The sequence below is a fragment of the Macaca mulatta genome, chromosome 19 (genome assembly GCF_049350105.2).
Source record: "Macaca mulatta isolate MMU2019108-1 chromosome 19, T2T-MMU8v2.0, whole genome shotgun sequence".
Lineage (NCBI taxonomy): Eukaryota > Metazoa > Chordata > Mammalia > Primates > Cercopithecidae > Macaca > Macaca mulatta.
Window position 1 is genome coordinate 24,149,727 of NC_133424.1, and position 16,899 is coordinate 24,166,625.

At 37.5% G+C, this 16,899-nt stretch overlaps 1 protein-coding gene across 1 annotated transcript in view; it reads right to left on the reverse strand.

Moving 5' to 3' along the window:
- Positions 1–6,727: 6,727 nt before the first annotated feature.
- Positions 6,728–16,899, reverse strand: part of LOC698907 (uncharacterized) — a 59,807-nt gene continuing 49,635 nt past the window's right edge. Inside the window, exon 6 of the mRNA XM_002801168.4 lies at positions 6,728–15,934. Within this exon, the coding sequence (XP_002801214.3) occupies positions 14,265–15,934 (1,670 nt within the window). The 3' untranslated portion in view covers positions 6,728–14,264. The remainder of the gene's footprint in view (positions 15,935–16,899) is intronic.

Here is a 16,899-nt window from a genome sequence, read left to right on the forward strand (position 1 = left end):
TTGCATTGTCTACGACTTTTAAAATGTAAAATGCATAAAATAAATACTGCACAACACGAGCCGGGCGCGGTGGCTCAAGCCTATAATCCCAGCACTTTGGGAGGCCGAGACGGGCGGATCACGAGGTCAGGAGATCGAGACCATCCTGGCTGACACAGTGAAACCCCGTCTCTACTTTAAAAATACAAAAAACTAGCCGGGCGAGGTGGCGGCGCCTGTAGTCCCAGCTACTCGGGAGGCTGAGGCAGGAGAATGGCGTGAACCCGGGAGGCGGAGCTTGCAGTGAGCTGAGATCCGGCCACTGCACTCCAGCCTGGGCGGCAGAGCGAGACTCCGTCTCAAAAAAAAAAAAAAAAAAAAAATACTACACAACAAAATAGAAATGATGGAGTTGGCCACAAAGGACAGCCAAATCTGTATATAGCAATGTAGAAAAGTATGTATCTACTGTCAGAGTGAGGTAACTTGAAGTATTTGAGAGATGTTCTCTAAGAATCTAAAATTACTTTTAGTTTCAGTGTCTGTTTTTTAAGCATTTTTAATTTTCTAAAAATGTTTAAATGTGTCCATCATTTTATTCCTAGAAATACAAATGGTAGGAAAAAAGAGGTATAAAAACAAATGAAATAGAAGGAAGAAAGTGGATTACTCACAATAGCTAAGGTATAGAATCAACCTAAGTGTCCATCAACAGGTGAATGAATAAAGAAATTGTAGTATATTTACAGAATGGAATGATATCCATTTCTTTAAATTAGAAAGTCTTGTTATTTGCAACAACATTGATAAACCTAGAGAACATTATGCCAAGGAAAATAAGCCAGCACAGAATAAAAGTATATCACATGATCTCATTTCTATGTAGAGTGTAAAAAAGTTTAAATACACAGAAGCAGAAAGTAGAATGATAATTGCCTGGGGCTGGAGGAGATGTTGATAAAAAATAATAGGTCCTGTCTACATCTCTTAAGTTAACAAATAAGTTATTCTCCTCTCAAATTGGATTAACCAGGGAATTGAATCATACACTGAAGAATCAATACTGAAGAAATAACACATTTGTTATAGCAATGATGGTTGTATACCGAAATTTCAGAGGCTTAGCAAAATATATTCTCTGCTTAGATCACCATGCCCTGTCGGTTTTCTTTTTCTGGTTAAGAGGACGTCTTCATGATCTTTCAGGGATCATATTTTCTTTCATCTTCAATCTGTATTCTCCTTTCTTCAGCGAATGGATGAAAAAAACAATGCAGAGAAGACACATTGGGCATCTTACCCACACATCACTTTTACTCACTATTAGGCAAAGAGGGTAAGCAAAATAGGTATATGCATGAATAAAACGCTTGTGGTAAAATAATCATTTTGCTGATTCCTGTAGAGCTCAGGTTATAAACCAAAAGCTAGCAAATATACAGCAGAAAATAATATTATTTGAAATAAGAATATTGTGAATGAAGTTATTCTGTCAATAGAAGCAAAAAAATTATAACCTTATCCTAATAGTCTCTATATTTGTACATCAAATTCTTTTTATTAAAAATTGTATTTCATATAAATATGCAACTTATATCACCTTTTTTAACCATTTCAATGTCTTCTCCACTCTGTATTAGTGGAAAACAAGCCAGCTGGTCCCGGGAATGATAAAGAGCACTTGTTTGGGTGATACTCCTGTGCCAAACACTGTTATTTGGCCCAAAGTACTGGTTTTCTATTTTTCTCTACATTTAGTAATAAAATAAAATTCTTAGCTAAGAAGACTTGATCTCATTCAAATATGTTTTATGAAATATGGCTGACATTTAAGAGTCTCTGACTTATCTTGAATATTGACTTTTTTATGAATTCAAATTGAGTTCAAAACTATAAATAATCTTTTACTAAAAGCATTTGTAGAGTAAGATTCATAAAATTTCTTTATAATATAAAAGGAATATGTTAACCATGCTTCCAGTAATCACTCTGACCACAGCATTCTCAGTTTCCAGTATTTACCCTGAGTCACTCAGGGGAAATTGGTATTTGTAAACAGGCAGAGGAAGGTGCTGCTGAGTGGAGGTGTACCACACTGCACATCAGTGCTTTCCACATGCACCTATTAGGCTCTTAATTTAATTGGACTGTCATTTCTATGGCTAGATACCTACTCAACCTAATCATACTATTTTTTAGCAGCTAATGATATCTGTTACCCATTAGTCCTATACAATTATTTGACTGGCTGAAAAATATTTTGTTAATTTACTTGAAATTGAGAGACTAGATTTGCAATCTCCAATCTTTCAGTGTTAAAGCAAATCAGAGAAGCACGATGCATGCAGAATGCGTTTTGTTGTTGTTGTTGAGATGGAGTCTCGCACTGTCACCCGGGCTGGAGTGCAATGGCACAATCTTGGCTCACTGCAGCCTCTGCTTCCAGGGTTCAAGAGATTCTCCTGCCTCAGCCTCCCAAGTAGCTGGGATTACAGGTGCCTGCCACCACGCCCAGCTGATTTTTTTATTTTTAGTAGAGACAGGCTTTCACTATGTTGGCCAGGCTGGTCTTGGACTCCTGACCTCCTGATCCGCCTGCCTCGGCCTCCCAAAGTGTTGGGATTACAGGCGTGATAGAATGCATTTTCCTGCCCACCATAATTCTTCTTTACATAGAATATATTCCATTCAAACTATTTAGCCAGAATTTTAGATTTCAAAAGGTCAAGAACAATTGAGTGAAGCCAAAATACTGTCTTTGCTTCTTGTTAGCAATCTAACCATTTCAAAAAGCACAGCAATTATGCCAAGCCATTGAAAACATCTAGTTAACTTTATCCCATTTCAAAAATTGTTACTTTTATGTTAATTTAAGAGGATCTATCTACATAACTTTACATGCATTCCAGAAATATTTATCTTAGCTGGATGCAGTAGCTCACACCTGTAATCCCAGACTTTGAGGGCCAAGGAGGCAGGATCATATAAAGTCCGGAGTTCGAGACCAGCCTGGCTGACATGGAAAAAGCAACTAAAACTACAAAAATTATCTGGGCATAATGAAGCATGTCTTTAATCCCAGCTACTCAGGAGGCTGAGGCACGAGATTCTCTTGAATCTGAGAGGCAGAGGTTGCAGTGAGCTAAGATTGCACCTCTGCACTCTAGCCTGAGCAACAGAGCAAGACTGTCTCAAATAAATCTTCATATTAAGGTATTTAATGTTCAATATTATATGACAGTGGAGTGGAATCCTCAAAAATGAGCAGAAGTTTATTATTAATAAATTAGGCCAGGCGCGGTGGCTCACGCTTGTAATCCCAGCACTTTGGGAGGCCGAGGCAGGTGGATCATGAGGTCAGGAGCTCAAGACCGGCCTAGCCAAGATGGTGAAATCCCGTCTCTACTAAAAATACAAAAATTAGCTAGGTGTGGTGGTGCACCTGTAATCCCAGCTACTCATGAGGGTGAGGCAGGAGAAACACTTGAGCCTGGGAGGTGGAGGCTGCAGTGAGCCGAGATTGCACCACTGCACTCCAGCCTGGGCAAGAGTGAGGCTCTGTCTCAAAAAACATAAAATCAATCAATCAATACAATTTTTTTTCAAGGGTTTTCAATCGTTAAAGAATCAGGTATGCTTTTCACGATAAGTTCAATTTTAGGAGGGTACCCACTGGTCTCCACGGTATTTCTGTAATGGATAGTGTAAAACTGGGTCACCAGACTTACGCAGACATGATTATTTAATCAGAATGAATTCAGCCTTCGTGGTGGAATATTGGTATCTCAGGAGCTGATCATTCACTACAACTTAGTAAATGTTGTCCCATAATCCCAGTGAATTCTTTCAACCTACGTTTCCTTTTTCTCATTGATGTGGTCATGTTGTGGTCTCCCTCTGTTTATCCCAGATGAGAGGTGATTATTTATTGCATGAATGAGACTCCCTTTTTTTCCTCTTCCTTGGGATCCTCCTGTCCTCCGTACTGGAAGGAACATGTGGGAGGCAGGAATTATGACAACATACAAATATATTTCCTGCCAGGGGACCACCATAAGCAGCTTACAAAATGACCCATCTGGAAGTCACTTACTTCCAGGCCAGCAGGAGTGTTTTTCTATGATGTGCCTTTTTCTCTTAAAAGCATCTCTAATTAAGTTTAGCCCAATCAAGATAATCTCCCTTTTGATAAACACAAAGTCAACACATTAATAACCTAATTTCATGAGTAATTAATTTCCTACCACAGTAAATCACACTTGTTTTTGAGATGGAGTCTCACTCTGTGGCCCAGGTTGCAGTGCAGTGGCATGATCTCAGCTCACTGCAACCTACACCTCACAGATGCAAGGGATTCTCCTGCCTCAGCCTCCTGAGTAGCTGGGATTGCAGGCGCCCTCCACCATGCTTGGATAATTTTGTATTTTCAGTAGAGATGGGGTTTCACCATGTTGGCCAGGCTGGTCTCGAACTCCTGACCTCAGGTGATCCACCTCAGACTCCCAAAATGTTGGGATTACAGGTGTGAACCACCGCATCCGGCCAGTCGCACATTTTTTTACACTAAAAAGGTAACACCGCAGGTGTGCAACAGCTGGGAATCATTTTAGAATTTTGCCTATCTACCTGAATAGACTTTTCTTTTTTTTTTGAGATGGAATTTCCTTCTTGTCACCCAGGCTGGAGTGCAATGGTGTGATCTCAGTTCACTGCAACTTCCACCTCTTGGGTTCAAGCGATTCTCCTGCTTCAGCCTCCTGAGTAGCTAGGACTACAGGCGCCCACCACCACGCCCGGCTAATTTTTGTATTTTTAGTAGAGACAGGGTTTTGCCACATTGGCCAGGCTGGTCTTGAACTCCTGACCTCAGGTGATCCACCCGCCTCGGCCTCCCAAACTGCTGGGATTACAGTGTGAGCCACCGCGCCTGGACCTGAATAGACTTTTCAAATTCTTTCAGTTGCTTTTGTTATCTAAGTAAACAAAGATATCTGCAAATAATAATTACTTTCCAACTTAATTCGTTACAAATATCTTTTTTCTGGCTTAATTTCTTCTTTATGTACCATTTTATAGATTCACACACACATATATAACAATGAAAATGTATCCAATTATTCCATTTTTATTTGTATTATAAATGAGTGTTACATTATTTTCTGTTTGAAGGGTTTGTCTGTTGTCCTTTGTTTTTTGGGCTTTTTGTTGTTTTTTGTTTTTTTGAGACAATCTCGCCCTGTTGCCCAGGTTGGAGAGCATGGCGGGATCTTGGCTCACTGCAACCTCCGCCTCCTGGGTTCAAGCGATTCTCCTGCCTCAGCCCCCTGGGTAGCTGGGATTACAGGCGCGTGCCACCAAGTCCGGCTAATTTTTGGGTTTTTAGTAGAGACAGGGTTACACCATGTTGGCCAGGCTGGTCTCGACCTCCTGATCTCAGGTGATCCACCTCGGCCTCCCAAAGTGCTGGGATTACAACAGGCGTGAGCCACCGTGCCCAGCAACACAGAACTATTTTTATAACACACAAGTCTTTCGACCAATAAATATATATTTAAATTATTTCTTAAAATGTGGTATAGATACACAATGGAGTACTATTCAGCCTTAGAAAGGGCTAAATCCTGTCATTTGAAACAATATACATTTTAAGACATTATGCTAGATGGGATAAGCCTGACACAGACAAATACTTCATAATCTCATTTATATGTAGAATCTAATAAAGTTTAACTCAAAAAAAAAAAAAAGAAAGTGAAATAATGGTTACCAGAGGCTTGATGTGGTGGGAAGAAATTACAGAGTTTTTTGATTGAAGGGTACAAAGTTTCAAATAGACAAGGTAAGTAGGTTTTGAGATCTACTTCACAGCAGCGTGACTATAGTAAACCATAACGTAATTGTATTTTAAAATGACTAAGAGTAAATTTCAAATATCTTAACTATCAACTCACTTATGATAGGTAAGCGAGTTGATAGATGTTATTTAACTCAACTCAATCATTCCATATTACACACATATATTCAAACATCACATTTTACCCCATAAATTCATTCAACTTTGATTTGCCAATCAAAAATACTACTCATACTTTAAAGAGAAATAAACTTTAAGAAATTTGACAAAAGTGTTCATTTTAAAATCTTAGAAAACATACATATATTTTTCATATATATATATTTCAAAAGGCTTGCTCCTTTAGTGATGTAAGTAAACTCTTTTTTCTGTTTTTATTAAGACGGAGTCTCACTGTCACCCAGGCTGGAGTTCAGTGGCATGGTCTCTCACTGCAACCTCCGCCTCCCAGGTTCAAGCAATTCTCCTGCCTCAGCCTCCCGAGCAGCTAGCTGCAATTAGAGGCACCTGCCATCATGCCCGGCTAATTTTTGTAATTTTAGTGGAGACTGGGTTTCACCATGTTGGCCAGGCTGTTCTTGAGCTCCTGACCTCAGGTGATCCACCCACCTCGGTCTCCCACAAGAGTTGGGATTACAGGCATGAGCCACCGCACCTAGCCATAAGTGAACTTTTAATATAATGAATAGTCTAAACCCAACACTCAGGAAAAAATGTTTATTTTTAATGTTCAAAAGAATACAATACTATAAAAGACAGACTCTAAAGCAACTGCTTAGAGTAACATTATTTCTACATTTGTAAATAAGTTATTTCTTCACTTGTTAGAGAAAAGTTATTTGAAAATATATTTTAAACCACATTTCAACATATTAAATCAAATGAACATATGTACTTGGCAATAAAAAATTTATTAAACAAGTAGACAAGAAAACAACATGCCTTCTTTTCTAATATTAAAACTGACACACTCGGCATTTAGGTGCTTATTTGTCTGGTGTTACTAGAGTGCCAAAGAGAAGTACTCAATGAGAAATCTTTCCATATTTATATCCATGCTGAGTGTGAATATATGGAAATTTTCCAAGGGTAGTATTATAAACATTCAACTACTATTATATATAGTCCCTCACTGACTGATTAGAATAAACATGGGTTACAAACCACTGATGTGGCCACCTTGTTTTTAGGCTTAACATTGATCATGATCTAACAGAATCAACAAATGAGAGCTATATGCTGGGTGCTCTTTGGGCAACTTTATTTGCATTAATTGCTTTAATTTTACCAAAACCCTAAAGTTAGGGATGCAATCAGTAACCAGCTGCTACCAAGTTTCAATCTTAACCATTATGCCCAACAACCCGTCACCCAATGCTTGTTCTAAATCCTGACCTAACATTTTGGCTTTAAATTTTTTAATTTAGTAGAAATAAAGATAAATTTAGAAACCACTTCTTTTTATCCATAGATAGTATGTAGAACTTAAATTTTGGTTTAAAGTATTCATTATAAAGTCTGAGACAAACACTTCAGTAAATGAATTATAACATTATTCGTCTTATGACTTAAAAGAACCATTAATTTTACTTTTGAAATAATGAGTTTTTATATTTAAACTTAAAATGAGCCTATTATATAGAAAATTTGTTGTCTGCATGAACCTTGTCATCCATTGAGCAGTCTACAGTTGCTAGAAGTTTCAGAAACATTAATAAGAATACTCTTTCTGATTGAATAAAGAACGTTATGCTTTCTCAGTGATTAAAATAAAATAGATTGGAATTACTGATCGGTAACTTACAATGTGGTTTAAATGTTATTTAATTAATACATGTGAAGTTTCTCTTAAACTCATTTTAACAAATGACTTCTACTGTTTTTCACTTCTATTAGAAAAAAAGTATTAAAATTTCTGTTATTACAAGCCTATAAATTTTATTCAGATCTAAACATAGTGCTAATCTTAAAAGATCTGTATGCTTAGGATTATAAAAAGCCTATTCTCCATTCACACACAGAAGATAAATAACTGCTTTTCAGTAAACCTGATGGGGCAATTGTGACTCACAATTATAAGCTATTAAAATATTAATACTATTACCTAGCTGACATTTTTAGGTTCTGCATGTTCAAGTTGTTTAACTTATAATTCAAAAATAAATTTTTATAAACTATAAAAAATATAAAGAATTTTTTTTTACTTCTTAAATACTGTCATTATTTCTAGCTGACATAACATTAAATTTTAGAGGCTGTGGCTTTAGAAACAAGAAATGTCATGGTTGACTCCACTTTACTTCCTGCCTTATTTCACACAAACACAGCAGCACAAAAACGGCCAGAAATGCTACAGCATGACTGGAAATACACCAGTACCTTTCTAGGGAGAATATATGTGGGAGCATATTTACTTGAAATTAATGACATCTTTTGTTGAAGTACAGGCTTCTACATGGCAAGTAATAAAGACAAAAATTTTACAGGGCAAAAGAGTAAGAAACATACTCTAAAACTACCTTCTAACCCATTATTTCTTTTTTCACTAGCATGGTTGTGATGGAATGAGCATTTGCAGCAGCTTTTTTTTACTTTTGAGACAGAGTCTTGCTCTGTCGCCCAGGTTGGCGTGCAATGGCGCGATCTCAGCTCACTGCAAACTCTGCCTCCCGGGTTCAAGTGATTATTCTGCCTCAGCCTCCTGAGTAGCTCACCCTGCTAATTTTTGTATTTTTAGTAGAGACGGGGTTTCACCATGTTGGTCAGGCTGGTCTCAAACTCCTGACCTCGTGATCTGCCCGCCTCGGCGCTGGGATTACAGGCGTGAGCCAAGGTGCCTGGTCCGCAGCATGATCTTAAATAACCTACACTCTCTGCTTCACCATTTTTGGGATATGGCCATAAGACGTTTATGAATTTATTAGAAAAAATGTTTTCTTTTTCTAATTCAGAAATTTTAGCAAAATTTCACAGGCTGATCATGAGGTCAGGAGTTCGAGACCAGCCTGACCAACATGGTGAAACTCAGTCTCTACTAAAAATACAAAAATTAGCCACATGTGGTGGCGTGTGCCTGTAGTCCCAGATAGTTAGGAGGCTGAGGCAGAATAGCTTGAACCTGGGAGGCAGAGGTTGCAGTGAGCTGAGATTGTGCCACTGCACTCCAGCCTGAGCAGCAGAGAGACTCCATCTCAATTAAAAAAAAAAAAAAAAAAAAAAAAATCTAATCTACAATAACTAGTAATTATACTTTGAATTTAACCAAAAAGTGGAAAAACCTGTGCATTATAATCTAAACGATATTGAAATACAAAAATAATACACAAACGGAAAAATATTACCTATAAATGAATTGGCGTTATTATCGTTAAATATCTGTATTACACAAAATAATCTACAGACATAATGCAATCTCTAGGAAAATACCAGCGACACACTGGTATAAATTTTAAAACATACATCTAAAACTTATATTGTACCACAGAAGACCCAAAGTAGCCAAAGCAATGAAGGAAAAAAAAAAGGGGGGGTGCTTTGGGAGGCTTAGGCGGGTGGATCACGAGGTCAGGAGATCGAGAACATCCTGCCTAACACGGTGAAACCCCCTCTCTACTAAAAAATACAAAAATTTATCCGGGCATGGTGTCGGATGCCTGTAGTCCCAGCTACTCCGGAGGCTGAGGCAGGAGAATGGCTGAACCTGGGAGGCGGAGCTTGCAGTGAGCGGAGACTGTGCCACTGCACTCCAGTCTGGGAGAAAGTGCGAGAAAAAAGAAAAAAGAAAAAAAGAAAGTGTGAAGGTATCACCCTACCTGACTTTGAAATATACTAAAAAAGCTTTATTAGGTAAAACAGTATGGTAATTGAAGAAAAACAGACACATACTCCAATGGAGCAGGAAAAAAAAAAAAAGACCAGAAACCGCTGACTTGAAGTTACAAACTAACTCCAGCAGAAATATTTATGGCTTATTATGGAGCATCAGTTACACAGCAAGTATCGTCATGTTTCCTTTTTTTTTTTTTTCTTTTTGAGATGGAATCTCACTTTGTCACCCAGGCTGGAATGTGGTGGCCTGATCTCAACTCACTGCAACCTCCGCCTCCTGGGATTAAGTGATTCTCCTGCCGCAGCCTCCCGAGTAGCTGAGATTTCAGGCGCATGTCACCACACCCAGCTAATTTTTGTATTTTTAGTAGAGAATGGGGTTTTGCCATGTTTGCCAGGCTGGTCTTGAACTCCTGGCCTCAGGTGATCTGCCCATCTTGGCCTCCCGAAATGCTGGGATTACAAGCATCAGCCACCTTACCCGGCCTCACTGTCATGTTTCTTTGATACATTTATATACAAAAACATTCTCATGACTTATGAAACTTCCCTAGTATTTACCTAAAAAAAAAAAAGACTCAATAAATAAGTAAATTCACTTATGTCATCTATAACAAGTAAAACGACAATAACTAAAGTAGGCTTATATAGGCATCTGCAACTAAAAGAACAAAATGGAATGTTCTAAATAAAATATAACGTTATGGAATTATATCTAAAAATTGTGTACATTACTGAATTTTATAAAAAATTCTTATAATCATGACCAGCTCACGTAGTGGATACTTCATAAACTATAAAACAAAAAATCATAACAAAATTATAGGTCTGGCATGAGTACCAGGCAAAGAGTTTGTATGGAGAGATTCTGAACCATAAACCATACGGTTTTACAGTAATGAATTTAATACAAAGCTGAGAGCAAAAATTTGCTTTCAGCATTTTTGAGGTTTTTATTATCTAATAATCACCTCATTAAAACAATTTGTTTTGTTCCGATATTGCTCTATTCTTCTTTCCTGAAAATAGGTACAAACTCATACTCATATAAACACACTCACTCCATAATTTCTTTCCTAAGGTTTATCTTTAGAGTAATACATGTGTATTTTTAACTTCATGTAAATCAAAATTAAAAGTCTTTATGTGTTTGCAGGCAGAGAGGCCACATGTTCAAATAAAAATATATAAGAAATTTATAAAAATATGTATACAAGACTCACAAATGTATGCATTTTATTCATACTTCTAAATAATACAATAATAGAAATTACCCTGTAGTCAATATCTATTTATTCATTTTGAGACAGAGTCTTACTGTCACCCAGGCTGGAGTGCAGTGGCACGATCTCAGCTCACTGCAACCTCTACCTCCCAAGTTCAAGTGATTCTCCTGCCTCAGACTCCTGAGTAACTGGGATTACAGGTGCTCACCACCATGCCTGGCTAACTTTTTTATTTATAGTACAGACAGGGTTTCAACACGTTGGCAGTGCTGGTCTTGAACTCCTGACCTCAGGTGATCCACCTGCCTCAGCCTCCCAAAGTGCTAGGATTACAGGCATGAGCCATGGTGCCTGGCCATCGGTAACAGTTTAATTGTACATTTTAAACTAACAAAAAGTGAGAAATTAAATTTTCTGTAATACAAAGGATAAATGCCAGAGGTGAGGCCACTGGTAACAGTTTAGTTGCACATTTTAAACTAACAAAAAGCATAAAATTAAATTTTCTATAATACAAAGGATAAATGCTAGAGGTGACAGATACCTAATTTACCATGAGGTGATTATTATATATTGTATGTATCAAAATATGCCATATATGGTTTAAATATATACACATACTATCTACCCAAAAATATTAAGTAAATTTAAATAAGAAAAAAAAATTTAACATACAGGAACAACATACTTTAACTTCTTTGCAGTTTAAAGCCACTAGCAAAAAAGATTACTACAGATACTACTTTATTACGTTAACAAATAATACTATCTTTTACCTACACTCTTGAGTAAGGTGGAATGGGTTAAGGTTAGTGGCAAAATAATGCTTTATTGAATGCACAATAGTATTTAACATGTTAAAAATGTTAAATTAAAAAGTTAAGTCTATACATAATTTCAAAGTTTTTAAATGTACTAGATTGTATCACATTAAAGTACAATTAGTAAAATAACACTATTAAATTTTAACTAAAATTAAAAATATTTTTCTCTCATAAAGCAGAATATTAAACTGAACACCTACTTCATGCATCACTCAATATTATAAGTTAACCACAAAGAGCATCCCTACTTAGATTTTCATCATATATCTTACATTTTAATGTCTTTACTCTTTCATAGAAGAGATAATAATGCCTACCTAATAAAAAACAATCTCTCATCTTTCATGCAGGAACCATTCATCACATACTTTCACATATGAATGCAATAGGAATAAAGAAACAGCATGAATTTGAGAGTTGAATTCCATCATTATTCACATATTAAAAAATCTATAAATTTTTTTCAAGAAAAAGTATATTTTGGTGGGCACAGTGGCTCACACCTGTAATACCAGCATTTTGGGAGGCTGAGGCAGGGTTCAAGACAACCTGCCCAATGGCAAGACCTCATCTCTACTAAAAATACAAAAATTAGCCAGGCGTGGTAACTCATGCCTGTAATCCCAGCTACTCGGAAGGCTGAAGCATGAGAATCACTTGAAGTGGGAGGTGGAGGCTGCACCTGAATGACAGAGCAAGACTTCGTCTGAAAAAAAAAAAGTAAAGCCTGGCCAATATGGCAAAACCCTGTCTCTACTAAAAATACAAAAATTAGCCAGGCATGGTGGTGTACACCTGTAATCCCAGCTACTCAGGAGGCTGAGGCAGGAGAAGCACCTGAACCTGGGAGGTGGAGGTTGCAGTGAGCCAAGATAGCACCACTGCACTCCATCCTGCACGATGGGAGCAAGACTCCATCTCAAAAAAAAAAAAAAAAAAAAAAAAAAAAAAAAAAAGCATACTTTGAATGTAATAACTCTCCAAAATATCTTACACACGTTTTAAAGTTATATACAAAATATTTATGTAAATTTCAGTTTTATTTTCTAAACTCAGCACTCTGATTTAGTGTCCTGTCTGAAGTGTCAGTTCCTTAGATACATCTACTCTGAACTGATATTTACAGACTTAATTTTCAAATAACGAATTTTTTATATTACTGCATCTGCAAAAATATATTTTAGTATGAACTCTCTGGTGTTTCCTAGGCTGTAGTTTGTAAAAAAATGTTTTTCCAAATTTATCACCTTTGCAGCGATTTTCTTCAAGATATATTCTCTGATGTTGAAGAAAAGTTTCAGCAACCACTTCAGGGTTTTCCTCTAGTACAAAATGTGTAAAATAAGATCTGTAATACAAGTAATGGTACCACAATACTCTTCATGTTAGTTTTTTTTTTTGAGATGGAGTGCAGTTGGAGTGCCCAGGCTGCAGTGCGGTGGCACAAACTCAGCTAACTGCAACCTCTGCCTCCTAGGTTCAAGCGGTTCTCCTGTCTCAACCTCCTAGTAGCTGGGATTAGTCATGCACCACCACACCCACCTAATTTTTGTATTTTGGGTAGAGACGGAATTTCACCATGTTGGCCAGGCTGGTCTTGAAATTCTGACCTCAAGTGAACCACCCACCTCAGCCTCCAAAGTGCTGAAATTACAGGCGTGAGCCACCATGCCCAGCTCACTCTTGATAATTTAATGCTTGTCCAAAGTGCTGAAATTACAGGCGTGAGCCACCATGCCCAGCTCACTCTTGATATTTTAATGCTTGTCTTCAAAATAAATACTCTTCTTCACTTTAAAGGCTTATATTTTCTGAAAAATCTATTGACAGTAATTTCATTTTTAATGTTTCTATTAAGTATGAACTCTCTGATATTGAATAAGATGTGAGCAGATATTAATGGCTTCTTCACATTCTTTACATTTGCATAATTTTTCTCAAGTATAAATCATTCCCTGTCCAATAAAGTGTCAGCATTGGTTAAATGTTTTGCCACATTCTTCACACTTGCAGAGGTTTCTAGCTCTAGTATGAAGTATTTTACCTACAATCAAGTGTGACAACCATTTAAAGGTGTTTAGAAATGTTCAGGTGTTGTCAACTGCATTGTTATATCATTCAGGTTTGTACAATTTCTCTCCAGTAATTCTCTTATGTCTGCTAAGAATTAAGGACTTGTTAAAGGCTTTGCCACATTATTCACACTTCTAGGGTTTCTCTCCAGTATAAATTATCTTATGTATAGTTGAGTTGTTAATTGGTTAAAAGCTTTGCCACTTTTTTTTTTGAGACGGAGTCTCACTCTGTCACTAGGCTGGAGTGCAGTGGCACGATCTCGGCACACTGCAACCTCCACCTCCCGGGTTCAAGGGATTCTCGTGCCTCAGTCTCCTTAGTAGCTAGGACTGCAGGCATGCGCCACCACACCCAGCTAATTTTTGTATTTTTTAGTAGAGACTACTAAATAGAGACTACTAAATACCATGTAGGCCAGGATGGTCTCAATCTCTTGATCTCATGATCCACCAGCCTTGACCTCCCAAAGTGCTGGGATTACACGTGTGAGCCACTGCGCCCGGTCCATTCTTCATATTTGTCAGTTTTTTCTACCACATGAATTTTCTTGTGTGTAGTAAGGTTTGAGCATTGATTAAAAGCTTTGCCACATTCTTTACATTTGTAGGGTTTCTGTCCAGTATGAATTACCTTATGCTTAGTAAGAGTTGAGGACCAGTTAAAGGCTTTGCCACATTCTTCACATTTGTAGGGTTTCTCTCCAGTATGAATTATCTTATGTTGAGTAAGGTTTGAGTATTGGTAAAAAGCTTTGCCACATTCTTCACATTTGTAGGGTTTCTCTCCAGCATGAATTATCTTATGTCTAGCAAGGGTTGAGGATTGGTTAAAAGCTTTGCCACATTCTTTACATTTGTAGGGTTTCTCTCCAGTATGAATTTTCTTATGTGTAGTAAGGTGTGAGGATAGGTTAAAAGCTTTGCCACATTCTTCACATTTGTAGGGTTTCTCTCCAGTATGAATTATCCTATGTTCAGTAAGGTTTGAGGACCGCTTAAAAGCTTTGCCACATTCTTTACATTTGTAGGGTTTCTCTCCAGTATGAATTATCTTATGTGTAGTAAGTTGTGAGAACTGGTTAAAGGCTTTGCCACATTCTTCACATTTGTAGGGTTTCTCTCCGGTATGAATTCTCTTATGTGTGGTAAGGTGTGAGGATGTGTTAAAGGCTTTGCCACATTCTTCACATTTGTATGGTTTTTCTCCAGTATGAATTCTCTTATGTTGAGTAAGAGTTGAGGACACGTTAAAGGCTTTGCCACACTCTTCACATTTGTAAGGTTTCTCCCCAGTATGAATTCTCTTATGTTGAGTAAGGGTAGAGGACACATTAAAGGCTTTGCCACATTCTTCACATTTATAAGGTTTATCACCAGTATGAATTCTCTTATGTTTAGTAAGGTTCGAGGATTGGTTAAAAGCTCTGCCACAATGTTCACATATGTAGGGCTTCTCTCCAGCATGAATTATCTTATGTCTAGTAAGGGTTGATGACTGGTTAAAAGCTTTGCCACATTCTTTACATTTGTAGGCATTCTCTCCAGTATGAATTATCTTATGTTTAGTAAGGTGTGAGGATATGTTAAAAGCTTTGCCACATTCTTCACGTTTGTAGGATTTCTCTCTAGTATGAATTATCTTATGTGTGTTAAGGTGTGAGGACTTGTTAAAGGCTATGCCACATTCTTCACATTTGTAGTGTTTCTGTCTTGTATGAATTCTTTTATGTTGAGAAAGCGTTGAGGACACATTAAAAGCCTTGCTACATTCTTCAAGTTTGTAGGAATTGACAGTAGTGTGAATTCTTTTATGTTGAGTTAGGTGTGAAAGAACGCAAAATGATTTGCCACATTCTTTACATTTGAAAGGATTCTTTTCAGTCTTATGTCTATTTGAATTTGAAAATTTATGAAAGTCTCTCATATATTTATCACATTGAAATATTTTGCTCTGGGTAGTTGACAAACACTGGTTAAATCCATTATAACTTCCTTTGTGCACCTTATACTCATCCACACTTTTACACCCTTTTTTTAACTGTAAATTGTGATGTCCACATTTTTCATATTTTCTTGGTATTATTCTTTGGAAAGAAGCTTTTATGCTCTGCTCTGGCCAAAGGTCTTGGGCGAAATAACAACACATACCTGAAAGAAATAAAAATAACAACTTACTCCACATACTAGACTCAGATACATATTCTTTACAAATCCAACCTACAAAATTATACAAACTACATAAACAAGATTGCATAAGAAGGCCGGGCATGGTGGCTAATGCCTGTACTCCCAGCACGTCGAGATGCTGAGATGGGCAGATCACCTGAAGTCAGGAGTTTGAGACCAGTCTGGCCAATATGGTGAAACCCATCTTTTCTAAAAAATACAAAAAAATGAGCCGGGAATGATAGCATGCACCTGTAATCCCAGCTACTCAGGAAGCTGAGGCAGGAGAATCGCTTGAACCTGAGAGGCACAAGTTGCAGTGAGCTGATATCACACCAATGCACTCCACTCTGGACAACAGAGCAATACTTTGACTCAAAAACAACCAAAACAAAACTGCACAACAAAATACCAAAGGCCCTAATTTCCTTATCGACATATAAATGTAAGAAAAATACACAGACCAAAATACATTTGTGAAAAATTTATACAAGAGTTAAGTGTGTACAGTGCCCCAGGAGGTGAGGACAATGCAAAGAACCATAAAGAATAATGAGAAAAGTCTGTTATGTTTACCCAACACAGCTCATCCCTCTCCCCAATATAATATAGTACCTTAAGAAGTGAATAACCAGCCAGGCAGGGTGGCTCACGCCTGTAATCCCAGCACTTTGGGGTGCCGACGTGAATGGATCACCTGAGGTTAGGAGTTTGGAATCAGGCTGGCCAACATGGCGAAACTCCCTCTCTACTAAAAACACAAAAATTAGCCAGGCATGGTGGTGGGCGCCTGTAATTCCAGCTACTCGGGAGGCTGAGGCAGAACTGCTTAAATCCAGGAGGCGGAGGTTGCAGTGAGCCAAGATTGCTATTGCACTCCAGCCTGGGCAACAGAGCGAGACTCCCTCTCAAAAAAAAAAAAAAAAAAAAAAAAAGTGAATAGCCAA